At 54.2% G+C, this 26,281-nt stretch overlaps 1 protein-coding gene across 2 annotated transcripts in view; it reads left to right on the top strand.

Annotated features, from left to right (window-relative positions):
* The first annotated feature begins 3,164 nt into the window (after positions 1 to 3,164).
* The window catches only part of INPP5A (inositol polyphosphate-5-phosphatase A), a 173,548-nt gene continuing 150,431 nt past the window's right edge, over positions 3,165 to 26,281 (top strand). For both annotated transcript variants that reach the window (XM_088520021.1, XM_088520022.1), the window contains exon 1: positions 3,165 to 3,263. In XM_088520021.1, coding sequence (XP_088376147.1) covers positions 3,189 to 3,263 — 75 coding nt within the window. In that variant the 5' untranslated portion in view covers positions 3,165 to 3,188. The remainder of the gene's footprint in view (positions 3,264 to 26,281) is intronic.

Genomic DNA, 26,281 nt, shown 5'->3' with positions numbered 1-26,281 from the left:
TCTCCAGAGCCTGGTGGAGCTCAGCCGGCTCTTCATGCTGCCCACGACTGAACTATAGGGTATTTTACAAAGTAAAAATGATTGGGCAAAGAAGGCAGGGAGATAGAGTGCACACGCAATAATAAAATTTCTATATAGTACTCCATAGTGTATTGAACCTATTTAATGAGTTTTCTAGATTTAGCTGAAGTCTAGGGAATTTTTATTATAATGCCATATCCCATAAAAATATCTATGGTCCTGAGAGAACTGGCACCATATTAGTCTATTTTTTTTAATGCTGTGCGATTAGGTAATCGACATTTTGTTCAGATGATATTGACACTGTGACTGCGGGATTCAGGCGAGAAACGTCATGTCCCTCAATGCCTGCTCTAGCCCGGTGCCATGGTGAGCAAACACCCACAAATGCTGCAGTCTGGTTTTGGAGGTTTGCTTACCAGATTTGAGCACAACTGGTTTCCTAGAAAAACCTGTGCAGAAAAATGAGAGAGGATGGGTTTTGCCATATCATAGCCTGGTTTAAGAGAAATTAAATTCTCAGAAAAGTGGAGTGGCCTGCGTGAGTTGTGTCCTTGCTTGGTGTGAGTTCCCCGAATCCTTTGGTTACTTGCGAAATGAGGAGAATGGCGACTCATGGGGAGCAGCCGCTGCAAGACGCAGCCGGCACCGCCGCAGCAAGGCGCTTCCTGCGTCATTCGCGAGTCCGTCCCTGCCCCACGTTGGCTCCGATTCGCCGCAGCCCTGAGGACCAAGACCTGGCGCGTACGGAGGGCGCGGGCCCTGGGGCTCCGACCGTGCCGGGACCGGCTGGGCAGGGCGCTCTCCGAGCAGCTTCCTCGGCGGGATGCCGAGAGCGTTCCTGCTGGCCCGGCCCGAGCGAGGCTGCGCGAGCACGCAGCTCCCTGCACGGTGCCCGTCGGGCCGCTCGGCTCGCGCCTGCTCCACCGCACGTGAACGGGCTGCGTTAGCGCCTGCCGTGCCGCAGGGGACGATCGGTGCACGGCGGCCTCTGCCAGGGCCAACTGCCGCTGACGGCCTCGTTGTCCCATGTATTTTCCCATGCTTTTGGCATAAAGCCTTTTACAGAGCCCTTCATTATTAAAGGAAGTCATTAACTGGGCCTACTATGATTTGGGGCCATTGCAATGGATGGATAAAGGATTCTGTTTGTTTGCTCGTTGTTTTTATGTGCCCTTTTATAATGAATAAGAATGCATTCTCTGTAAATGGAGCCTTTTCCATCTGCAGTGCCATCAAATAAGGGGTTGCTCGTTGGATTGATTCTCCTCTTAGAATGTGCTTTTCCTGGTGCTCGCTGTGACAGAGAGGGATAAAAGCCCCTGTGAGGTGCCGAGGTGACACTGTTGAGCACCGCTGCCTCCTGCCCAGTCGCCCTTGCAGGGCTGGTGCTGGCCACGGCCGGGCTCGTGGCGCCCCGCAGACCATCGCGCTGCAGCGTCGCGGCCGGGGTGCGCGGGGAGCCCGCGGCGTCGCTGAGAGCTGTGACAAATGGGAGCCAAATCTAGGAGCTAGAACGTGCTGGAGAAGCACTGCCGTTCCTTTTAATGGAAAAGGTTTTTGCGGTTCTTTGCGGTGCGCAGCGAGACCTTGCACAGCACAAAACCCCGACGTGGCGGGCACTGCGGGACGGGCAGGGTGGCCGCACGCGTGAGCCGCGGAGCTGCCCAGGTGCCTCCCTGATGGGGACCGACGGGAGCAGAAAGGGGCCGGGGGCTTATGGAGAAGAAAGATCCTCACCTAGGGTAAGTGACATGCCGCTCTGCATTGCCTTTCTTGTGATGATGCAAACCAGCCCCGCTGCAGAAACGGGAGAGCGGCAGCGTTGAGAATGACTTCAGCCACGCTGGGAAACACGGCAGTTTTCCTTAAATGACAGCGCAGCCCAGTGACTGCCTTTCGCTTCCTCAGTGCTTGGGTGTTTTTAGCGCATCGCACCGGCTACGGCCGGGTCCAGGGCGCTGTGCGGGAGCGCGAGCAGGAGGAGGGCGAGCGCGGCGCCGCGCGCGTTCAGCACTGCGGCCGGGGATAGCGATGGCCGAGCGGCCGCAGGACCTGCAGCACCTCCCGCCTGCCCTGCAGAATCACTGCTCTGGAAGAAGCTGTGCCGTGGATGGAAAAATGAAATAAAAATCGAATGCAGCCTGCAAGTCTTTGCTCAGCCTGCTTTTCCAGCCCCACGTGGCAGCGGTGTGTTGCTTTTTGGTGGCACATGCTGTTCACCTGCTGCAGCTTTGGGGCTACAAGTGTCTGTCCTTGCAGAGCTGCAGCAAAAGGCTTCAAACCAAACCCCAGAGCGGGCGGGGGACGTGGGGACGGTTCCTCGCTTGCAGGGGAAGCCTGGAGCAGCCCCCAGACCCTGCAGACACTGCGCTGTGATCGAGGAGTTTAACCGGGCAGTGCTGGGGGTTTCTGGCAGCGCAGAAGGCTCTTCATAAAGATCTTGGTGATAACGTCAGTCCGCCGGGGACGCAGGGGTGATCGGAGCGGGCGGGATGCACGTGCTGGCATTGCGCTGCGGCCGGCTCATCCGCAGGACACGCGGGCCGTGCCCGCGCGTGTCCCGGCGCCCCGCCCGGCCCGAGCCCCTTCTCCCGCGCGCGGCGGCTCGGGCCGCTGCCTCGGGGACCCCCTGCGCGGGGGCGGTTGTGGCTTTGGTTTCCGGGCTCCCTGGGGCCGCCGCACGCGCCGCTCGCAGGAGCCCGGCCCGCGGGGCGGCCCCTCGGGGCTGGGGGCGGCCGGCGGGGCCGGGGCCGCTCGGGGCGGGCGGTGCCCTCGGTGACGGGAGCGGCCGGCGGGGCCGCGGGGGGAGGCGGCCGCTCGGGGCGGCCCCCGGGGGCAGCTCCGCGCCCGCCGCTCCGGTGGGCCCCGCCCGCGCCGGCGTTGCCCGTTTAAGAGCGGCGGCGGCGGGGCGGTGACGTCGCGCGCGCAGCGCCTATCCCGGCCCGCGCGCCCGGCCGGCAGAGCCCGAGCGGCCGCGGCGGAGCGCGGAGCGGCCCCGCGCGCCCCCGGCCGCCATGCGCCGCGGCCCCGCGCCCGCTCCCGCCCCCGCGCCGCGCTGAGCGCCGCGCGGATGAGCGCGGCCCCCCCGCGCCGGGCGCCGCCGCAGCCCCCCCGCGCCGCCCCGCCGCCCGCCGCCGCCGCCGCTTCCGCCCGCCCGCCGCGCCATGGCGGGCAAGGGGGCCGCGGCCGGCGCCGCCGTGCTGCTCGTCACCGCCAACGTCGGCTCCCTCTTCGACGACGTAAGTGCGCGGGGCGGCGGGACGGGGCGCGCGGCGGGGCGGGGAGCGCCGCGCCCGGGCTGCCGCAGGGCAGGAGCGTCCCGGCCGCCTCCGCGGGGCTCTTCCCGCGGCGCGACCCTCTGCCGCGGGGCTGTGCGGAGCGCGGGCTGAGCCGGGCCGGGCTGTGCCGGGCCGGGCTCCCGGGAGCGCCGCGGCGGGGACCCCCGTGCGCCGCTTCCCCTGGTGCCGCTCGAGCCGTTGCCGAGCGCCGCCCGCCCCGGGGCTTTGCCGCGGCTCCCGGCCCGTCCCGCACTGGGGTCCGCGGGCTGCGGGCGGCGCCGGCTCCAGCGCCCGGCCCGCCAGGCGCAGCCCTTGGCGCTCTATTCCCCCGCGCCGGAGGCGGGATACGGCCCGTCCCGGCCGCTCGCGGGGGGCCCGGTGGCTCCGCAGCCTCGTCCCGCGCTGCCTGCGCGCTTGCTGCGTGCGCCGCTGCCGCCTGTCCCGCTGCACAAACATTTCCTGTTTTCATCACCGAGCTGCTCCTGTCGCAGGTGGAGCTCAGGTTACCTCTGGGCTGCTGCTTCCCTCTCTCCCTCTGTCTCTCCTCTTTTTCTTCCTTTTTTTTTTTCTTTTTTAATTCCCCCCCACACACCATTTTCTCCTTGCTTGCTCTGTCCGTGCTGAACAAGCCTCCCTCAGTGCTGTCACCGCGTCCCCCGGCTCCATGCGTCGGCCCCGCGCTGCTCTTCCCGCAGCGCCGCGGGGCTGTGAGTGCCCTGCTGTGCCCCGGTGCCCCCCGCACTGCGCCCCGGTGCCCCCTCCCGCGCTGCGTGGCCCTACCAAGTGCCTGGGTGCAGTTGCTCGCCCTTTTTCCTTAGGATTCAAACCAAGGAGTTAGGTGTGAGTGAGTGGCTGGTGTTCCGAGGCCAGTGTGAGCTGTGGATCTCCTGCCAGAGCCCCCACGGCACCAATTGGCAGTCCTTATTGCAGAGAAAGATAGCCCGAGCACGCGCTGCGAGAGGCAGGTCCATCCCTGCCCTGAACTCGGCTTTCCCCTTGCCAGGCAGACGGGTCAGACGGGCCTGGGGGCTGCGTGCAGGGGAGCTCTCGTTACCGAGGGTTTTGCGTCGGTGCAACCGTGGCCATGAGTTCTGGTGCTTCTGCTGGTGGGAGCACATGGAGATCGCTGGAGTTCAGTGTTCTGTTACGGTCTCCCAAGTTTTGCTATTATTTGCTTCATCTCTAGCTGGTGCAGTTAAAAAATGGGAAAAACATCCTCGCCCTTTAGAATGACACCTTTCCAACTACCCTCTTTTTGTGTTGCATACAGGCGTTTTTTTTGTTAAAGATTTCAGATATGCCCTGGAGACTTGGCTTTTTAAGTTCCATAATCTCTGCTTGCACTGGAGAATACAAATTAATTTGTTCCAATTTCAGCAGAAACTGGAGTGTGTGAGCCTAGGCCAGGCAGGTGCTCCTGAGAGCCCTTCTTCTTCCCCCCGTGTGCGTGTAGGGCTCTCCTCATGGGCAGTAGATGTGCTCTTAATTCTCAGGGTGCGTTTGGGGCAGACGAGCGCAGGAGGATGATAAGAGGTGAAAACCAAATGGATCATGTAATTTGAGTTCACCGAAGGGAGCAAGTTGGAGAGCTGCTGTCCTAGGCGCTAGGAGGCTGACAGCGAATGTAGCATCTCAGTGCTCGCTTTTCTGCCTGCTCTTGCAGCAAAACTTGCATTTTCTACAACTGTCTAAAAAGTAGCTGTAGGAGAAACATGTCTTGTCCTACAAAATAGAATGACATGAAGATTGGACAGGGTGATAATCATGGTGTAGAAGTTTTTTCCACGCCTCCCTGCTCAGTTGCAATCTGAATTTTGTAGGCTCAAAGTAGTCTGTGTATTTTCGTTTTGACATCAGGGGTCTGTGAATTTAGCTGGTAAAGACAGCATCTTTGTCCCTGATAATTATTTGAATTTTGTGGAACAGTTCAAATGCTGTGGAATGGAAAAAGCACTAATTAGGTTTTTGCTTTCTAAGTAACTGCCAAGGCTAGTGTCTCACAGATAAGAAGGTGCCTTAACTTGAAGCTTTTATCCTTTGCTTCAGATGATAGCTGCTACAGTGAGCAAAAAATAATATTTGGTCCATCACAGCTTCTTGGAATATGTTATTTTATTGCTGAGAAACGTATTCTGTCCTTATTGTGAGACCGTTTGAATGCGTTCTGGACTGAAAGAAATCTGGGCAGGTGTGTGTGTGTGGTTGGTTGTTTAAGTTTGCACGAGCCATTTGAAGGCATGGTGACACTTTCTGCTGAATTCTGCTAGTTACAGCCACAGACACCTTGCTGATAGAGATCAACAAAAACTTTCTGGCGGGCAAGGGGTAGGAAGGCTGGAAATTGGGTTGCAGGAGCAGAATGGCGAGGGCAGGAGAGCGAGGAGGGCGCCGGGCTGCTCTCGCCGGGGCTCGTCGCTGTGCGCGGTGCAGAGCGTCCCCGGGAGCCGCTGGCGCGTCCGCGTGCCACCGCCGAGGAAGTGCCCTCTGCGAACCGAGGACTTCCTTTTTAGGAATACGCACCCAGCAAAGCGGCACTTCTCAGCGCTTTTTCTTGTTGGAACCCAGGAAAAAAGTCTCAAAGCTTCTGTATATGTTTTTCTGCACCCTTTAATTTCTATTTTCTGGTTGTTTTGGTAGTGATTATAACTTTCGTGCACCACTGGCAACTTCGGAAACGTTCTGAAACTCCTTCATCAGTTCTCTGAGCTTTCTGCAGCAGAGTCTTAGTGCTTTTCATGTTTTTTCTGTTGCTTTAATACTTAAGTTTTTGTTTTGTTTTTGAGCGTCTTAGTCCTGGATCCCCTTTGCAGGAGGTGAAATGTTGATGTTGGTCAAAAATTGGCTCTATCTACCATAGCTTGGGCTCTGCAAACATGATTTTGGGGAAGAACAAATGGCTTTGCCACCTTGGCAGAGCTGTGTCCGAACACACACACGTGTGCACGTGTGAACATGCGGTGTCTGGGCTGCAGCCCGTGGTGCTGGTGATGCACGCGGGGCTGCAGCCGCCCGGCGGCGGCGCGATCCCTCCTCCTCCTCCTCCTCCTGGCGTCCCGGGGCAGCTGCCCGGGCTCTGCGCGAGCTCCTGGCCCGCACGTCCCTGCGGAGCTGGGCAGTCCAGCGCCGCTCCAGCCACGCGTCCTGGTGCTTCCCGGTGGGAGCTGCGCTCCGCAGGCCGCTTCCCGCTGCCGCACGCAGCCGGGCGCGAGCCAAAGCGCGGAGCACGTCCCCTCCACGTGTCCGTGAGGACTGGGGCACCAGGCAGCGCTGCAGTAAAACCCAGTGAAACAGGAGCGTTGATGTGCAACTATGTGCATCTGCTAGCGCAAGAAATCCAGAAGCGCTTCCCCACTTTGCCCAAGGAATAATAATACAAGCAATATGCATCTCTCTGTTTTCCTTTTTTTGTATTCCAAGCCAGAGTTGTATGCTTAGAAAGTCTGCACGAGTTTGTGCTGGTAGGTGCATTTTCACTGTCCTCTGAGAAAAACACCTTTAACGAAGGGCTCGTGTGGTCTGCAGCCTCCCTAAAGCAGGAAGCTCGGAGATTGTCTTGCAGAGCATCTTCTCATCGTGACTGAATGTTATCATTAACAGCTATAGCAGATCTTTACATGTAGAAGTAGTAGCAGTCAAGTGCATTATATAATTAAAATTTTGTTAGTGTTGTCTTTTTTTAAATAGCAGATAAGGCAGATTTAGCATTTTAAAGATTTCAGAATTTTCAAAAATAGTATTCTTAGGGTATCAATTTAATAGGCTCCAACTTCCAAAGTATTTTCATGTGAAGTTATATAACAGTAGTAGGTAACTTTAGTGTTTTTAGTTAGCTAGCAGTTTGCACTGGTGCTATCCCTAAAGTCAAACTTTAAAGGTTTTGTTGCTGTTTCAAAGTCCTCATCATAAGTATTCTCCCCAGTGGAGTTTTGCATGCAAAATGAGTTGAATTCCTGGATTTTATGATTTTTTTTTTCTAAAAGGATGATCTGCCCTTATTTGCTTTATCTCCTCCTCTTCATTCTGCTATTTATTTCATCGTAGTGTTTATATCTTCTAAATCCCTGCAGATTACATAGCAATAATAAGAAGGGATTACTTTTCCCTCTCTTGCCCTGTGCATCCTGTTTCCTCCTGAAAGCTCTCTCTGCTCCTCATTTATTATTGAGAGGGAGGCTGTTCTAAGCAAAGCAGCCTTTTCATTTGCAGCGTTGCCTCGCCGGCGAGTCCGTGGCGGAGGCGGTTTCGTTTCGGCGCCTGCGTCGCTGCCCGCAGCCAGGAGCTCCGCTGATTTCTGCGCTGGGTTTAGCGCAGCGGCCGCAGCTGCCGGTGGAAGAGGCCGTCCCGCATCCCACAGCGTGAAAATCAAAAGCTTTGCCGTGCTTCCCTGCCCCATAGCTCATGTTTTCCCCTGGAAAAGAAGGTGGGGGGAGGAGGGGGAAGCAAGCAGGTCATCCGATAGCAAGCCAGTCTTTTCAATACGTGACAGTTACCAAAATACATCTACATTAGTGTAATTGAGATTTATTCCACACTTTCCTGCACTCTTATTGCTTTGATAGAGAATGGGAAATAGCTGTAGAAAAACAGGATTTTCTGCCTTTGTCGCTGCGTGAGCGGCCGCTGGCAGGATGAGTGAGCGTCTCCCTTGGAGAACGTCAGCGGCTCTGCAAGGAAGCCCCTTCTGGTGACAGGCCAGGGAAATGCCTCCTGTTGTGGGCCAGCTCAGGCCAAGCTCAGCAGTCCGCAGATGGGGAAGAGGGGGTGGTAGAACACTTGGCTTTTGATGCCTTTTTTCTTAAATGATACAAGGTAATACTCAAAGTGTTTGTATTATTGCTATCTTGATTATTTTTCAGCACTAATGTCTACTTAGTATTCTATCACTTTGACTTTTAGTACCTTTTCCTATAAAATATTATAATTAAAGCATTTATTGAGTGCAAACAAAAGGGATCCTTCCATTTAGGTTGCTTTTGCTAAAAGGTAGTAAGTAAAAGTAAAAGCATAGAAAAGAATAAGGATCTCAGTACTGGCAGTTTCCTCTTGTGGTGCAGCTAGCCTAAGTGCTGGAGCTCAGGTTGGTTCAGTGAGTAAGTGTTGGAAACCGAGAGATGCAGTTTGCAGATATGAGGTAGTTCTTAAAAATACTGAAATGAAAATCCTTTCATCTTGGAGTGAAATGTTTTCTGGTCTTCCCTTAACTTTTCATCTATTTATGAAAAGATACATTCCAGCTATAGTCCTTGACAAATATGCATTTTTCTGTAGGGAATTTGTAAGTCTCGTTTCTGCCTGCAGCTGTTCTGAAACTGCTGTGGTGCTGACTTGAGCACAAGTGATGTGTGGAAACCCTGGCAGAGGCTTTCTATGCACTCCAGCTCTGTGATTGAGATAAGTTTAAAGAAATAAATGACTTTTGTAAAGTAAAGCCCTGGCAGAGAGGTCTCTTGCTCCCTCAGACCCGTTTCTTTGCAGTCGCACCTCCTGGTTCTGCATGTGAAGCTGCAGGCGAATGTGGTCGGTTCCGGCTGGCCTCGGCGCTGTTGCTCGGGTGTCCCGGCCGTGCCCTTCCGCGGCACCTCGTGTCCCCGCTGCAGCTCTGGTGCCCGCGCGCTGCTGCGCTCAGGGATGTCCCCCAGCTCCGTCCGGGCCGCTCGGGGCTCTGGCTCTCGCTGGAAGCTGCGGCCGCTGGGCAGCGTTGGCGCCTCGGCCGCCCCGCGAGTCCCCGCGTTGGAGAGCAGGGCCGCAGGGGCAGGTGCGCTCCCCGCGGGCCTGGGCCCCGGCAGCGCCGCTGGGGACCGCTTGGTGAGCGCGGGCACGGGGGCAGCCGGAAGAGAGAATGGAGGTGGTGTTTGCGCACGAAGCCGTGCCGACCTTCCAGGGCGTGCGAGGGAAGGACGCTCGGCGGCTCTGCCGCGAGGTGGTTCAGGGGGCGGGCGCCTGGTTCGCCCGTAGCCCAAGGCGTGGGGTGATAAACTCGCGTTGCGGCTGCCCCGGCCTCACCGAGTGGGAGTCACTGCCGCACGGTGCGGCGCAGTGGTGCCATGCGGGACCCGTTCGAAGAGCGGCTGTGTTTCCGCTGTGCAGAAACGTGTTCAGAACCCTAGTGGGCTCCTCCGGCGCGTGGGCGCCCCAGGGAGCAGGCGGCCTCTTCCAGCTCCCGTCCCGCGGAAGGGCCACGGTGCCGGGTACCGGCCCAGGCTGGCGCTGTTGGGCAGGGGGGAGACCCCACGGGTGACCGTGTGGCGGAGCCTGCGCGGGCGGCCGCGCTGTGGTGGGAGCAGCGGTGACGCTGTGGCGGGACCCGCGTAGGGCGGTGACGCTGTGGCGGGAGCGGCGGTGACGCTGTGGCAGGACCCACGTAGGGCGGTGACGCTGTGGCGGGGCAGCCGCGCCGTGGCGGGAGCAGCAGCCGCGCTCGTCTCCACGCGCAGCCCAGCCCCGGTGCGACGGGCACAAACCTCGCCCGGCTCCCGCTTGGCAGCGCCAGTCCCGGGAGCCGCGGGCGAGCTCCTCCCGGCTGCGCCGCCGTGGTCCCACCCGCCGGCCTGCAGCAACTTGTTCTCAAGTTCCTTGCATTGCTGCTGTGGCAAGTTTCTGCCTTTAGAGACTTTATCAATCCCGGTGGGAAAAGCAAAACTATTTTCCCATAGGAACATCACAGGAACATATACTTTTTTTTGGCAGTGTTTATTTACATGTTGACCCATCAGAAACAAAGAAATAGTTCAAAAATTACTTGGGGGGGATTCCGTGTTTGCTAGTTTCCATCAGCCAACATTGATCTGTGTTTCAACTGCTCTGCTTCGGAGTTGTCTCTTGTTTAGGTGCGGTACTGCAGCCTTTAGCAGGCCTGACCTGGCAGCCGTGGTGAGAAGGTAACTGCCATGGGACATTACTGCAGTTTTTGCAGAGAGGAGCCTTTTGGGGGAAAACATGGGCTGTCTCTATCCACGCCCTCGTTCCTCAGTGTTTTTAAGACCTAGTTGTGGCTGGAGCGCTCGCACAGTGGATCCGTGTGCCGGGCTGCGGCAGCGCGGGGCGGCCGGCACCGGGGCTCGGAGCCAGAGCTGCTTCCTTGCCCGCTCCGTGGTGCCGCCGGCCCCCCTGGCTCCCCGTGGCGCAGGCGTCCGCAGCGCCGTGTGGCGGTGTCCGCATTGGGCACGCAGACAGCTTGCCTTGGGTCGCGGTGACAGCAGCGCAGCGTGTGCGGCGTTAGGGAGCGGTTGCAAAACGTGACAGCTTCCCTACACGCGCGTTGGAGCCCCAGGCAGCATCGCGCGCGGTGCCGCGTCTCTTGCCTCGGGCTGCTGACGCGCAGGAAGCGTGTCCTGCGCGAGCAGGGCCGCCCTGCGCGCCGCCGCGCGCGGAGCCGCGGTCCGAGCGTCGCGCAGGCTCTGCCGCCTGGGCGGCAGCCGCCCTCAGCCCTGGGCCACGAGCAGCACGCTGTGCCACGTCCTCAGCCTGGTTTATATTTACTGAAGGGCTCTTCATCTCATTTGGTTTCACTTCTGCTCTGCTCACTATTTTTCAGCTCTTGCTTTTGCTGTTGCCATTAAATTTTAGCTCTGGCTAATATTTAATATTAAATTTCCCTTGCTATTTGTTGTTCTTTGCTGATCGTGTTCCTCACTGCCTACTGGTGCTTGCAGAAGATGACTGTTTGCCTCTGGGTTCGTGTTTGGTGCTGGAGATTATGTGGCTCTGGGGACATCCTTCTGCTCTGTCCTGTCCACTGCCTTGTAGGACACCTCTGTTCTTAAAGGAACCTTAGCTGCCTGCTGTGCTTTCCATATGGACCTCAAATCTGTTTATTGCTGTGGGAACAGGGAGGGAGTATCAGATTTCAGCAAAGAGCGTGACTTCACTATCAAAATTAATGTTAGCGAATATACTCGCTACATGTTTTCAGACTTGTACTTCAAGTTTTGGCAGCTACGGGGTAGTGATACAGCTCAGTCTCTTATGGTTTCTTAGCAAATTATTTAAGCTACATTTTATTCTGCCCACACAATTGGCAAGCCTTGGTAACTGAAAAAAATCTTCACATATTTATGCTTGTTGTTAAGGCTCGGATGAAATATGTGAATAAAAATCTAAATTTGGATGCAGAGTGTTCATTTAGCTTGCAATGATGTAAACATAAGTACAGCATGGAGAACAGGGTCAGTTTTTCCTTATGATAAATGTTTTTTTCTTCTCTCTACTCCACAACCTCCAAGAAACTCCTGAGCAAATAGTCAGGTCCCTTGTGCTGCTTGGCCCTTCCCGGGCCAGACCCCCGCGTTCCTGCGGGACCCTGGGGCAGCTTCTCCCCGCGCGGCCCGGGAGAGGCGGCCGGTGCGGCGGCCCCGGCGGCTGCTCGGCCACGGGGCCCTGCTGCCCCGGGGCTCCCTGCGCCCAGGACAGGCCCGTCCCGCACTGGTGCCCGGCCAGGGGCAGGCCCTGCAGGGGCTTCGTGGGCCGCTTTGCTCGAGGGGCCCGCGTGGGCTTTGGCAGCAAAGGCCGTCCTGGAAGCGTCCCCTCTCGGCTGCGTGCAGGGCTTTCCGGAGGGGATCAGTGCTGCAAGGGAAGTCTCCACGCCAGGCTTGCTGTTCTGCTTGCTTTCTGTTTGCTCTTCTATTTATGTTTCAGCAGTGAGCAAATACGCTATTCCTGGTTATCCTGGAGCTGAAAGCTGAAATTGCAGCTTGACTGAGACGGTGAGAGCAGCAAATCTGCAGGATTCACTGGCAGCCGGTGGATCAGGGTGTTCACCCCTGGTGAAGTAGCAACAAAGACGCTCGAGGAGACCTGGTGACCTGGCAGAAGGGCTGCTTCACCAACACCTATCCCAGTTATCTGCCGATGCACTTACAGTGCTATTGTTCAGTTCTCCGAAGAATTCGGAAGTGGTGTCTCAGCACCATCGTTTCTCAGCAATGACACATTCTCTCTGTGCCATAGGTTGCTTGGTTAGCCGCCCAGATTCGTAAGCTCGCTCGCAGCAGCAGCAGGACTGGGCTTGTCGGGTACATCGAGACTGCCATCGCTGCCTGGCGTCTCCTGCAAGTGCAGAACAAGTTCAAACAATTCCATCTTCAGAGAAGAATTCCACATCTGATCTCAGCTTTGACCGCTTGGGTTGCGTGATGTCATTTAACGTGCAGCCGTGTCCCAGGACTCCATGTTCCACGTTTCTCCCTCCGCGAGCTGTCCCTGGCAGTGTGTTTGGGTGCTCCTCGCAGCAGCGTTGCGCTTGAAGGCAGGCTGTGAGGGGCTGGGGCCAAGGGTGCGCAGTGGCCGTTCCCCAAAGAGAGATGGGGGAGAGGAAGGCAGAAAGACCGGGAGGCAAAGCAGCGTTTCTGGGCTGTTGTCCGGACGCCCCCGTCTGCGGGGGCAGCAGCCTTGGTGCTTGTGGGACTGAGGTTTAAGGTGCTACTTTTTGGTGGATAGCTGACTCTTTCTTATCACATGAAGTTGCATAGCACCAAGAACAGAACTAGCACCCCACTTCAGGGATGGGAGCGTCCCAGGACTGTGGGGACCCTGCACTGGGTGCAGGAAGCTGCCTGTGCAAGAGTCCTGCTGCGGCGCTGTGGAAGGAGTGGGTAGAGGTGACATTAAACGCGTCTTTAGAGCAACTGCAGTCGAGTTCCGCAGCCTCCTGTTGTCTGCAGGGAGCGATGCTGTGGGTACTGCGAGGCGTTCTGGAGAGCAGAGCCAGGCCCGGCTCTCCGGGTGGCCGGAGAGGTGCCCGGGGCGGGTGGTGCCAGGGCAGCCGTTTCCCTGTCGCTGGTGGGCGCTGCGGCGGGCTGGGACGTGGGCACAGGCTGCTTCAGCCACGTTCCAGGCACGCGTCTCCAGGAGGGTGAGCGTGTTCGTGGCCACCGTAGAAGGTGCGTGAAGAATTAGGGGGCTTGAGGACACGTTGGCTCGAGCGCTTTGGTGGTTGGGTGCGGGTATTTGTTTGTAGGTGCGGGTATTTGCAGTGGCCTCTCCGTGTCTCCCCGCTCGCGCTCCGAGGCCAGCGCTGCAGCGGGAGGGAGCAGAACGTGGTGCAGGCAGGAGGCGGCAGGGCGCGAGAGCAGGACGCGCACAAACCGTCCCGTTCGTTTGCAGCCAGGGGCTGCAGGAAGGGCCCATTGCGGAGGTCGGCCGGGGGCCGCGGCACTGGGGACAGCCCGGGAAGCGGCTCGGCCCCGAGCAGCCGGCAGGCCCTCGGCTTGGCCCCTGGAACCGCCTGGAGAGCCGGCGCGAGGGCCGAGCACAGGAGGAGGGAGTGGACGTTGTTCCTGTTCAGGGCTGCAGCAGTTCCACGAGGATGTCGTACACATGCAGATAGCTTGGTGAATATCCTCAACCACAGGCAGTTACTTTTTTTTTTTTTTTTTTTTTTTAAAAAAAAAAAAAGAAAAAAGAAAAGCAAAGGAGGAATTTTCTGTTTTTAAAAAAATGAGTGCTACATTGTGTCATGCTTGGAGGGAATATTGTTACTGTTTTTTGTTCCAAGTGTTTGAACAAACCTATGCGGAATTGCCTTTGATGTTGATGACAAGCTAGTTTTGTTGAAGACGCTGCAAATACTTGAAACACCTGACTCTAACTTTGCCCCTTTTGTTGAAGGTAAAAATTGGTTGGATAGCATTATAGCTTCATTAGCTTGGAGAAAGAGAGGAAAAAAAAAAAGTGTGTGTGTATATAGATTCTGGCATTTCCTTGTATTATTTCAGCCTAGAGGAAACTTTATTCTGAAATGCTGAGGGAAAATTTTCCAGCCACTTCTGATCTGCTGGGAGGTGCAGGGTATGTTTTAGAGTATGTATTTTAATGAGTTTAATGAGCACTTTATTCCAAGTTCTCAGAACTGAAGTTCTTATTTTGGCCTCACAAAACCTCCCCTGCAACCTCCTCATTAAATCTGTGAAATTAAAAGTGTTAGGAGAATGGAAGTAGCTGATTGTTCTCGTTAAATAGGTGCCTAAAGAAGCACAAAAACTTCTGAAGATTCCTCTTCCTCTTTTTCTTTTTCTTTTTTTTTTTCCTCCCCAAATGGGGGAATGAAATGTGGGAATTTCCAAGAATATTTCTGAAACCTGACACTTACATAAATAGCATGCTAGATTATTGCACAGTTCTTTTTTTCTCCTTTCTTATGCATTGCAAAAGTGAATATTTGCTTAGTAGTGTATTTTTAAGGCAGAAAAGGGAGACTTTCTTGAGTCTTTATCATCTTTGCTCCGATAAACAGGCTGAGGACTCTTCAGACAAATTTGCTTTCCAAAAAAAAAAAAAAGACAGGAAGGAGAGGTGGTGTTGCTGAAAGCACCGCTGAGGTGTTGAGATCTGTTTGGTGATGAGAGGCTGAAGCAGGTGTTGTAGTTTAAGCCCGTAGCACCTGGAGAGCCCAGTGACAGGTACAGTGTGCAGTATGAACGCTCAGCCCGCGTGCGCTGGGCAGACGCAGCCTCGGCCTGGCAGAGCAGCGCGGCCGCGACGTGCCCGGGACGCAGCGGGGCAGGCGGAGCTCCCTGCTGCTCCCCGAGCGGAGCTGTGGGTCCCGAGCGCCTGGGGCGGCTCCCGGTGCCTGCAGAGCCCGTTACGCGCTTGGTCCTTCCTTGCACCGCGCTGGGTGCAGCCCCGGCACGAGGGCAGGGGCTCGGCGCCTGCTCCCGGCAGCAGGGCCGCCCACCTTCCCGCTCCTCGTGGCGGCGGCAGCTCCAGCCTTAGGAAGAAGGGGAAACCTGGTGGTGTTTCTGCTCTGCGTGGCTGTCTTTGCTTTGCTTCAAGTAGATCTGGCAGCGTCTCTGCCATCTTCCTTTGGCAAAGGCGACTCAGATCCCTAGCCGCGACGGGCACTGCCCGCCCCCGCACGCTGTGCGCGGTTTTCCTTTCAAGTGAGCGTTGCTCTTCATTACATCGAAGTAGAGGTTCTCGATGCCAGCAGTGTGATGAGCTCCACGAAGGCTCCTGTGAGCAGCACGCGGTGCCGCAGGCTGCGCGCGCCGGCAACGGAAACCTGCGCCTTCCTGGGCTCGGAGCAGGACCCGCTGGTTTCACCAGCGGAGCACTCGGGAGCAGCCAAGTAGGGCCTTTCTGTTTGGAAAAGTTGAGTGCTGTGAGTGGGTGGGTGTTTGTTTTTTTTGTTTTTGTATTATTGTAATTATAATAATACAAAGCAAGGGTGACACTCTGCTTTAAAACCTGGTACATGGCTTTGGAGCACAAATTCCAGATGTGGTTGCCCTCCAGAGAGGATGCACGTGTGCATGGCAGCAATGGGTAGATATTCGCAGCCAGGTCAGCCCTGCTTTTGCTGCCGCCTGCCTTTATTTATCACGAGAACTGAGAGGACTCTTGGCTTCTCAGTCTGTGTAATTTTCATCTTGAAAATTACAGCTTGAACCTGGTCTTCAGTGGTTTAAAACTGCTTGGTCTTGTGATGTTATATGTAGCTTTGCCCAAATGTTGGGACAGAGGAGAGACTTCCAGTTTCCTGTCTGTGGTGGGGCCATGAGATTAGGGTCCAAGATCATCGCGATTTGTTTGTTTTGAAGAGCGATTCAGCCAGTGGAGACTAGTTAGGTGGCAGCCTCAGGGAACCCTCGCAGCTTCCAGGGTGCATAAAGCAAACAAGATTTACCACAAATATAAACAGTGGACCAAAAATAGCTTTTATTCGAAGAGAAGCAGTTCAGAATTGAGTTAGAGAATTAAGAATGTATTATTTGGGAAGGAAATAGGAAGCGTTTGAGTGAAGTTACATGTGATTTCTTCCACTCTTTTGTGTAAGTATAGCCCACAAAGGGGATATTTTCCTATATCTGCAAATATTTATCCCATTAGATGGATTGATATTTTAAACAAAGCAAAGCTCCTGATGAAATTTAGTGTAACTTTCCATATGGAAACTATGTCAAACATAATCAAAGCAGACATGCAAAGCATTAACAATATGCTTAGCAAATCCACTAAGGTTTTGAGGGCCTTTCTTTGTTGGGGATTAAAGCACTCACCTTTTCTTCAGATGCTCACAGAAATAAGACTTTCTTCTTTAAAGTGCATTAATTAGTTGAAACGTGGCCTGTGCAAACAGTGTCGCTGTGAGAGAAGCCTTTGCTCCCCGCGCGCCCCGCGGTGCGGAGCAGCGAGGGGCTCCCCGCGAGCTCCTGCCCGGGCTGGTGCCGGAGCATCAGCCCAGCCTTGACCTGGGGGTGTATTGCGTTCAAATGCACTTTATTGCGTTACTGCAGATAACGCGGATTTTCAATTACTCTTGGAGCAGGGATTTTATGACTTTACAGTTAATGGCTACCTACCAGGTATTAATGTTACAGGGTATTCTGCCCCACACACACCCTGAATCAACTTTCTGGAGAACATCTGAAAACTGCTACATCAAGTTTGACAGTGATAGTGCAATATTGCATGTGTTCATCAAGTATTGTGTGCGGATAGTGGGAAATATATATGTGTAATTGCTTATATATATATGTATGTGTAACATGCCCTGGAGAGTGAACTTCAGCTCACTGGCATCTTCTGCTGCTCCCTATAAAGAAAATTTCCTTATTCTGTTTGCTTTCAGGATTTTGCCCCTTCAACCTTTCCTGCTCACAGGAAACCTGCTGCTTTTCATTTAGGCCAAGAGTTGATTTTGAGTTTAAAACAGCTAACATCAGCCCTGAGGTGATTTGTCTTTATTAGTTCTTCATTCTGCTTATGAATGTATTATTACATTTTATTTTAATTTTGTGAAATTGGTGCATAGGGTAGTCTTTTGAAAGTAAATTAGAAAAAAAAATTGGATTATTTTATTTTTTTTACAGCTTCCCCAAAGATAGATCTGTGCCACAGTGACCGCTGAAACTTTGAGAAACTAACGTCTTTGGGAGGCTTCAGCAGCAGCCTCGGTGAGGCTTGCTGCATGTTGACGGGGATGAAACCTTCGGGGAAAGCTGTAAATCCAGCCCCGTACAGGGATGGGGGTTGGGTGTAAGCTGCGTGTCTGAAACTTCCGCAGAGTGATGCAATTTTGGGTAGGAAATGGCTTTGCTCAGTTCAAGTCTCTTTCTGCCTTGTAGCAATTTGAGATTAACTTTTCCAGCCTCCCTTCCACTTTTCTCTCTCTCTTCTGCTTCTTTGCAAATAGGAAGTCCAGCCTTCATCTGTAATTCTTTTCCTTTTATTTAAAATAAATGTTGACAAAACTTGTTCAACTAGCTCGTTAACACATAGCTAGATAGGTGGGTTTTAGACAACAGAGCCAATTTTTGACCAAAATAGGAGCCCAGAGCCAGACTCCCGAATACGGAGGCGCTGGGGAGGTGCGGAGGCCGGGGCAGGCGGACGCGCGCGGGCGGTCCGGCCCTCGCCAGGGCCTGTGCCGGCTGCCGCGGCCGTGTCCCGGCCGGCAGGGCCCGTGCGCGGCCGCGGGGCTCCGCTGGCTCCGCGTGGGCGCCGCGGCCGGACGCGCTGCTCCTCGCCACGGGCCGGGCGCGTCGCGCGGGGCCGCCCGGCGCTGCTGCTGCTCCTGCCTCTCGGTGTCCGACCCGTGGGATATTCCAAGGGGGGTTAAACCGATTTGTAGGGTTGGCCGCGGGTCCGCAAAGCTCTTGCGCGCTCTTCCCCTTTATTGGCAGCAGGGGAGTGCATTGCTTTAGATGATCATCGTGATTTTTATCTCACCTAATTAATTTCCAGCCATTGCGAGAGCCCTGGGCAGTGACGATGCTTCCAGCTCTGCAAGCGTCTGTTTCTTCTCAACCATTTAATCTGCTCAGAATAGAAATATTTAATATATTAATGCTTCTGCAGCTGATATATGGGCATGTGGATGGGATTCATCATAGCCTAGCAGTGATGTTGTGGTTCTTTTGAACTCTGTATCTAGTGAGAGGAATGAGAAATGCCAAAACAGAGCTTAAATTAGTGAAGAAGAATCAGAATCTAACAAACTGGCCTACTGGTTTTGACTGAGACTACAGGATACAGAGGCCTTTTAGCATGGACAGGACACCATGTTCTCTAACTGCTCTTATGTGGAACCCAACAATAAATTAATGTGAAATCCTCCGTTAAGTATTCATCTCAGTGAATGAGTCTGGATGCTCAGTGTAAGTCATCCTTGATTTTTATGATTAATATCCCTGTTTTTTTCTGATATCATGTGAAACAATTGATGATTAAGCAAAAAGGCCACTCTGAGATGTGTCCAGTGTCAGTGCACGGTCCGTGTTCTTCCCAGGTGGAATGGGCACGTTTTAGTGAAGGAACAAGCAGGGGTGACGCTATCTCCAAGATGTCCCTGTTGCTTTCCTGTCTTGCACACTGTGTTTGCCAGCACTAGCTTTTAAAAAAATTCCTCTCTTTGCTGTAGACACAGAATAACCAGCCTCACTCTCCACAGTCTACCAGAGATTCAATAAATTGTGTTTTATTGTGCTTTTTTTAACCTCCTTCCTCTAGAGGAGGAGATGTGCCGTGAGCTTTTTATGCAGGGAGAGCTAATTGATTGCCACCGCTGTTACTGATTGCTTGTTTAAAACATGGCTGATTCAAAGCTTTGGAAGGCAGGAGCCTCTTGGCGGAGGTCGCGGCTCCCCAGGGTTGCGGCTGTGGAGCGGTCCCGCCAGGCGGAGGCGATGCCCTTGGTTCTGGGGACGGGAGCTGTCGGGGCGGGCGCCACTTGCGGGCTCCCTGCGCCTGCTCTCAAGGGCTTCAGCAAGAAGGTTGGTTTTGTTTCTGTTCGTTTGCTTCTCCAGCTGCCGGCGTGCCTCGGAAAGGAGCCGCTTACGCGGGTCTCGGGTCCCTGCAGGGAGAACGTGGCTCGTTAGCCGGCCGGTCCCTCGGGCCCTGCTGAGTCGGTGCTGGGTGGGAGCCCGTCGCTGTGGCTCGGAAAGGCGGTGGTTTGTGAATTAAAGCCCTTCTGCTGCTCTGCTGCAGCCTTTGCTCTCTGACCGGGACCTGAAATAGCCACACGTCTGTAGAAGTCACCTGGGGAATCTCTCAGTCTTTGTGGTTTTTGCATCCTCCCTACAGTGAGTTTCTTCCCATTTCTCTAGATATCCTCTTGATGTAAATGTCTTCGTTTTTATGCTGTGCAGTTCTTTCTCTTAGCACTTCTCCTGCTGTTCACATATCAATAGAGCAACGGCACTGAAATTTTGAAATGCTCACACTGAAGTAGGACAGATCTTTGGAACCACACAAATGGATTTTTGCAAAAGTTCACGTGCAAAATTTAATGTGCAAGTCAGGCCTGTGCTAGGAAGAACATGGTCTCTCCTAGTCTGTCTGAATTCTTTTGGAATTTGCATTTTCTCGAGCATTACCAGCGTTTAAGAGTTGCCATATTTAGATGGGAAATGAAGTGGATTCTGCATAGCTGACCAGCCTCTCTGCATTAATTGTTTAAAAGCAAGCTCAAATATTAATGCAGTTGCCCTGTAGTGAAATTCATTTGATGAAGTGCTTTCTAATGCGATGTTTTCTCTTTGTGTGTATGCTCTTGTAAAAGAGAGGGGATACCTGTACACAATTTAATGCCAGTAAAATCCCGTGCCCGATGCTGCCACGGCATCGTGCACTGCCTGGTGTGCACGGAGCGCGTCTGCTCGTGGGGACGAGAGCGTCTGGATGACCCTCCATCAGGCACAACCACAGGGACCAACTATCCTCTCCATGGTGATTTTATAACATTTCTGTGGTAACTGTCGCTATTCCTTGGATGGCAAAGCACTTGTTAGAAAGTGGAGTATTTTTAAGCTTCCTGACTGAGCGAGAGCAGCTGGGAAGGCGGAGGAGCCAGGAGGCCGTCGCTTGGAGTCTTCCCGGGCTCTGCAGCCGCGTGCGGCAGCGTGTGGCTTTGTAGCAGTGTGCAGTGCTGCAAGGGCGCGCAGCATCACGGCGACATACGGCGAGCGTGGAGGCGTGCAGCGTTGCGGCAGCACGCGGCTCCATGGCGGCACGCGGCTCCATGGCGGCGTGCAGCGTTGCTGCGGCGTGCAGCGTTGCCGTGGCGTGCGGCTCCATGGCGGCGTGCAGCGTTGCAGCGGTGTGCAGCGTTGCCGCGGCGTGCGGCTCCGCAGCGGCGTTGCGGCTCTGCTGGTCCCTTTCCGCTGGTGTGAGCGAGGCGGGCGCTTCCTGCGACGGCTCCCTGCACCCGCGGGCCCCGCGTGGCCGCCCACCCGCCCCGGCGGGAGCTTCCTTCCCCTGGACAGTTCCCTTCAAGCATGTTCACCTTTGAGATGTCAAACTTCCTGCTGTTTTTAGCTATTGTGGAGCTAAGGTTTATAGCTAGGGGCGTCAGGCACCGTTTAAGCATAAACTGCAGCGCTGGGTGTTGACATCACAAAAATGGTTCTTTTCTGCTAATGCAGTAGGTGAGAAAAGACTAAGCCTTGCGTTCAGATGCTGGCAACAGTGTAAATGCAGCCCGGTTACCCGTTCTGTGCATTTCCTTTGCTCTTTGGGCTGCTATGTACGGTGGGTGTGGAAGCAGGTCCGTGAGGCGGCCCCTGCGCCCCGGGACCGGGAGCTGCCCCTGCAGCCCTGGCCGAGGCTCCGGCTGCCCGGGCAGCGCCCGGCGTGTTCGCACGGCGTCCGGCGGGGCCGCAGCGACGGCAGCGCCGCGGGCCCTGCCCGGCGCCCGCCGCTCCTTGCAGCGTGTGTGCGCCGCGTTTGCTTGCTCCTTTACGCGCTGCGTTCTCTGGGAGGAGCATCAGAATCCTGTTGTTTTACGCTCCCTTGAAGTGCTGAACAGGAAACATGTCTAAGAAGTTTCTCCCACAGTTCAGAAGCACCTACCTGTTGTTTTCCTCTCTCCCCTGTGGAGTGTCTTTGGGTGTCTGCACGTGCTGATTTAATGCACTGCGGAGGACCCGTTTTTCCAATTTGCTTTGGAGGAGCAGCCAGAAACATTTTCCGGTTACAGCTGATGCAGACACAAGTGGTGAGACAAGCGCAAGGCTCAAAGCTCGGGCACTTCCCGGCCCTCCTCCTCTCCCCACATGTGACTTGGCATGAAAAGATTCCTCAATGGTAATGCGTGGGTTTTTTTTTTTTGAAGTATCTGATTTGGCCAAAGGATAGTCAATTATTTACTGTGTTATAAGGCTTGCTTAGAACTTGCTTGTTACTAGCGTCCTTGGTATAGAGAAATTCTAGGCATCCTGTTTGCATTTGAAGCACTTGTACTTTCTGTTGAATGTCCCAGACTGTTTTCTTAATGGTGTAAACCTCATGAAAAATGTGTGGGTTTTTTTTGTTTTGTTTTGTTTTTCTCTTAGAAGAGAAAAGAGAGCGTGCTCCGTAGTGTGTTAGGATGGAAAATGAGAAGCAGCAGGTGCTAGATGATTCCAAACTTATTCAGGCCCTTTGAAAACGTAGTATGTCAGTTGCCCAGAAGACACCTCAAGGGAGCTGTGTGTGGGTGTGTGTGGGGATGGGCGCTCCCCAGGATGCGGCTGGCGTGTGCGCTCGCAGCGCGGTGCTTCCCTCGGGCTCTTCCCTGTCCTGGCCGCGGAAGGCAGGAGCGGTGGATCCCCGCGGAGGTGTCCCAGCCTGGAGCCGCGGGCACGGCCGTGCTGCAGCGGCGGGGGGATTCAACGTCCGGAGCAGGCTCCTTAACACAGAGGGATAAGTAATTCCCGGTTCCTGGGACTTCCCTCTGGGACGCGATAGCAGGGAGCTGCTGAGCAAGACGTGACGTGGCTGCTGTGCAGCGCTCACGCACCCGCGGCGCCGGGCTGCCCTCAACCCGTGCAGGGCGGCCGCGAGGCCGAGCGCTGGGCAGCGCGGCAGGGCGGCCGTGGGGCAGGGCGGCCATGGGGCAGGGCGGCTGCGGGGCAGGGCGGCCGCGGGAGCCTCGCGTGGGCTGGCAGGGCCGGGGGTGAGGCCTGCACTGGCCTCCCGGGGCTCCTTCGGGGGCTCGCGAGAGCCGCGGGGAGCGGCGGAGAGGGGTCTGGCCTTGATGGCCTTTACAGAGCAGCGGAGGATCAGCCCGGCCTTGCAGAGCTTCCGTTCCTCCTCCTGCCGCAGGAGACATTTCCCTGGTTCCCGCTGCGTGGCCTTGAGGCCACCTCGCTGATAAAGTCCTTTGCTTTGCAGCGACCCGTGACAGAGGAACAGCCCACAGACAAGCATGCAGCTTTGCTGCCTGTTCTGTCCTAATTTGGATGCAATTAAGTTCCTCATCAGTTGCTTTGCTGCTTTGTGGAAAATAAGGTATTTTGCATAGTATAGGCAAAGCACTTCAAAAGCACCTGGATTTTGGGAAAGGCTTTTATAGAAACATTTGCTTAGTTTTGCTAGTTATTGGAAATACATTTATCATAGCCTAAGTAGATAACACAAAAGTGGAATGAGATGGAGGAAAGCATGTGATATGTTAACCAAAGGCTTTCTTAACATATACATTTTAAACATGCAAAAAATTGATGGGGAGGAGTTTTTGTGGGGCGAGCTTGCTGCGCAGAGCTGGGGCAGCACTCAGCTCCCTGGCTCTGGAAAAGGCAATACAAGAAAATCAAAATTTTGCTATGGAATTGTGGGGGCAGGGGGAGGGAAGGGGTTCCTGACCCCAGAAAAAAGACAGGGATTGATCTGGCTAATCCAGTATTCCCAAACCTCGCTAACCAATTGTTTCCGGGTGGAATTAGATGCAGGGCAGATGTGTGGAAGCCATATATGCCAAGTCCATGACTGCAGTTAGTTACCATGTAAGTAAGTCTCCTTAGCTTCATTAACTCCTTGGCTGCATTTAGGATGGGGGTCTTGTGTGACTATGGAAAATACATACCCCTTATGAAAACTTGCAAAAACATTTCACCATGCAAAAGGTCTGTAAGAACAGAGCGGGAGAAAGTTTTGATTCATTCTCTCTCTTTTTTGAACGCTAGCTCAGTGTAGTGCCACTGTTTACACCTGTCTTTACAGTTAAAGAAACAGTGGAAATGGAGCACAGGGCCGCTGGGCTCGGGGTCTGAAGTTGCCCCTCGACGCTGTATCTTGCGCTTGGCTTGGAGAGGCTGCCCGGTCTGCGCGCGAGGGGCGTCGCGTGTCCTGATGCTGCTGGCGCCAGCGGCGCCCACGATGCCTGTGGGTTTTTCTTGCTGTGGGTGCATTCATAGAGTGTCAACAATTGGCCTCTTTCAGAAGTGCTTGAATTGGTGAGAGATCGAGTATTCGTGCCAAACAGCCCTGAAGAGTGAAATCCGTTTCAAGAGCAGAGATGTCCTCACTGCAAGAACTAGGTTAATGTGTTTGGGAGTTATCTGCAGTAGCCCTTGACAATTTGTGTGCAACTTTTCCTCTGGGATGTGTGTAGTGTTTGTGCATTGCAAGGTGCTGGAGGAACAGCCTATGTGGATGAGGGTTGCGCAGTGAAAAGCATCAACATAGAGAGGTCTGATAGTGCCACTTTGCTCAGCATGTAGGATCCGATATCACAAGAAATAATGTTTATGTTCTAGTTGACCCTTAATAAATGACTGTTAAGACATCTTTGAGGAGGCTGGCTCCAAGGGCAGCCAGCCAGAAGCAGTGCTCCGCTTCACGTGCAGTAGATCCATGACCAGTCGTGATACACGCTGGTTTGTGCTCTGGCTCTTTGCCGTCCTCTTTCTCCCCTGATCTTCCTGCGCTGGTTCCTCTAGGTTTGCTCTGGGTCATGGTCGAGGTACAAATCATCTGTGTACCAAAGTGTGTGTGAGCTGAGCGCTAGGGTCTGGCCTGGTGAGCGCAGCGTCCCGGGGTAGGTCGCTGTCCCGGTTCCACCACAGGTTTGTCCTGCTGTGACACGGGAGCAGTGTGGCAAGGTGTCGCGGCGTGTTTGTTGACATACGAAGCGTGCGTGGTCGCCAAAGTCCTGGCTGTGGCGGGGGTCGCTCTACGCAGCCCCGGTGCTGGCAGTGTGGGCTGGCTAGCGCTCTCCCTGGCTGGACCAGCCCTCCGAAGCTCCGTGGTGGTGGAGCAGTGTCTTCCCTTCCATCTACTTCCAGCTTTTGCCTGTCTGTCTCCCACGGACAGAGCTGTGCTTGGGTCACCCTGAAAGAGGTGGCGATGGGGGACGAAGGGTGGGCGGCTCTGGGACAGCGTGGAGGAGTTACCTGCACACGGGAGCGCCCCTCCAAGGGCCTGCGGGCCCTGCGCTGCACCGAGGCCTTCGCTGCGAGGCCGCCGGGCCCGGTGGGGGCTCCTCTTCCTCGCCGCGAGGCCGCCGGGCCCAACAGTGGGTTCGTCCTGGCGTCTGCACTCGTGGGAATGTAAAATGGAAGCAAAAGCTGAAATTGCAAGATTTGCTCCTGCAGTCTGTGGTGGTTTTGGAGTCGGAGACTTTTTTGAGACAGGTGAATAAAGGTATTTTCAAAACTTAATTCTAGTGCGATTTTTGGAAAAATGCACTTTGGGTCTCTAGGCTTAGTGAAAGACTCAGTGGAGCAAGTTTAAAATATCTGACATTATAGCATAACACTATTTTTTTGTTTTAAATGTCAGCCTTCCAACTGTTCCTTCCTGACGGATATGCCGTTCTGAATTGCTCCTGGTAACCTGCAGAGACCTTCTCCCTCTAGGAAATGAATCCAAGCTGCCGTGCTGCTCTGGTTCCCTGCCTGGCAGGGGCAGGTCCCGGCGCTGCGGGCAGCGCGTCCACGCACGGCCCCGCTCCACGGGAGCCTTCCCGAGGACGCGGACCTCCAGCCACGACGCCTGGTTGCAGTTATCTTGCTTGCATGGTCAGAGGAACCTCAGGTTGTCTTCCCCATTCTGACCTTATTACATGTTTGGAATGTTACAAAATATGAAAGAAACTGTAGGGGGAAAAGTAAATAAAATTAATTTTTACTTTTTTTTTTTTTTCTTCTTTCCAGAGTTTAACTTGAGTTTGAAGCCTGTTTTCCTAAACAGGAAAAGAGCAATTCCAGTGTAGTTCAGCAGTGTTGATACTAGGTGAAGTGCACTTCCTCATGGCAGGGGAAAATAGAGGTGTTACCTCATTGCAAACAGGATATCTCTTAATAGTTAGGTTTAAATATACAAAATTTTCCATAGTGGCTTTGGATTTCTGGAGCCACAAAGACAGAAGAAATTTTGGCTGTAACTGTGTTATTCCTGGCGGGCTGTCACGAGCTCTCCGCTCGCATCTCGTGATATTGCCAGCCTGGGCCTTAGCGAGGCAGCGAGCCGGGGGCTTCGTTGCCGCGCTGCGGCGTGTCCCCGGCAGCGGCTCTCGTGGGCGCTGCAGCGGTGCCGCGCCGGCGGGCCCAGCCGTGGCTCTCCGGAGCCGGGAGGAGCCCGGGCGCTTTCCCGCCCAGGGCGGCACGTGAAGGGCTCTCCCACCTCCCGCCGCCGGAGTGGGAGGATATGGAGCGCTGAAGGGGACAACAGCGGCTTCCAGCTGGAAATACACAGACATTCCCATATGACCGCTAGCAAAATGGCCACGTTCGATGCACAGAGCTCTTTGACTGTTTCCATAGCTGGCCAGGAATCACTTGCTTGCAATTACAGTATTTCTTGAGATGGGGAAAAAAATAGGCTGACAATATCTTCCTAATTCCTGATTTTTTTTTTTTTTTCTCAGCAAAGTTCAACTGTTGGTGAATGGTCCCTCGCAAATAAGAGGATTTATTTTGTTTTAACACTACTGAGGATAAGCAGCATCCCAAGTACATGTTGGGCTTGTAATACTTGACTGCATTCAGGTTAATTGTCAAGCATGTATTTATTCTGGTTTAATACGCCATACTATATATTTAGTGAAGGTCAGGAAGAGTTCAGTATTGCTGAGAAAAAATGTGTATAGCATCATTTCTCTTACTGCAATCTTCTCTTACTTGAGTGAGAAATGTGATACGGTAAGCAGAAATATCATTGAGACAGGCAGCTTTTATGTTTAAAACTTTATTCCTTTCTGTTTTATGTATGATTCTTAAAAAGAGCATAGAAAACCAGGTATTATCTATAGAGCCAAAAAAAAAAACAGCTTAAGTTCCTCT

The sequence above is a fragment of the Tinamus guttatus genome, unplaced genomic scaffold (genome assembly GCF_059628265.1).
Source record: "Tinamus guttatus ecotype Peru unplaced genomic scaffold, ASM5962826v1 Tinamus_guttatus_pri_ptg000079l, whole genome shotgun sequence".
Lineage (NCBI taxonomy): Eukaryota > Metazoa > Chordata > Aves > Tinamiformes > Tinamidae > Tinamus > Tinamus guttatus.
This window is presented reverse-complemented; position numbering and strand designations above follow the sequence as displayed.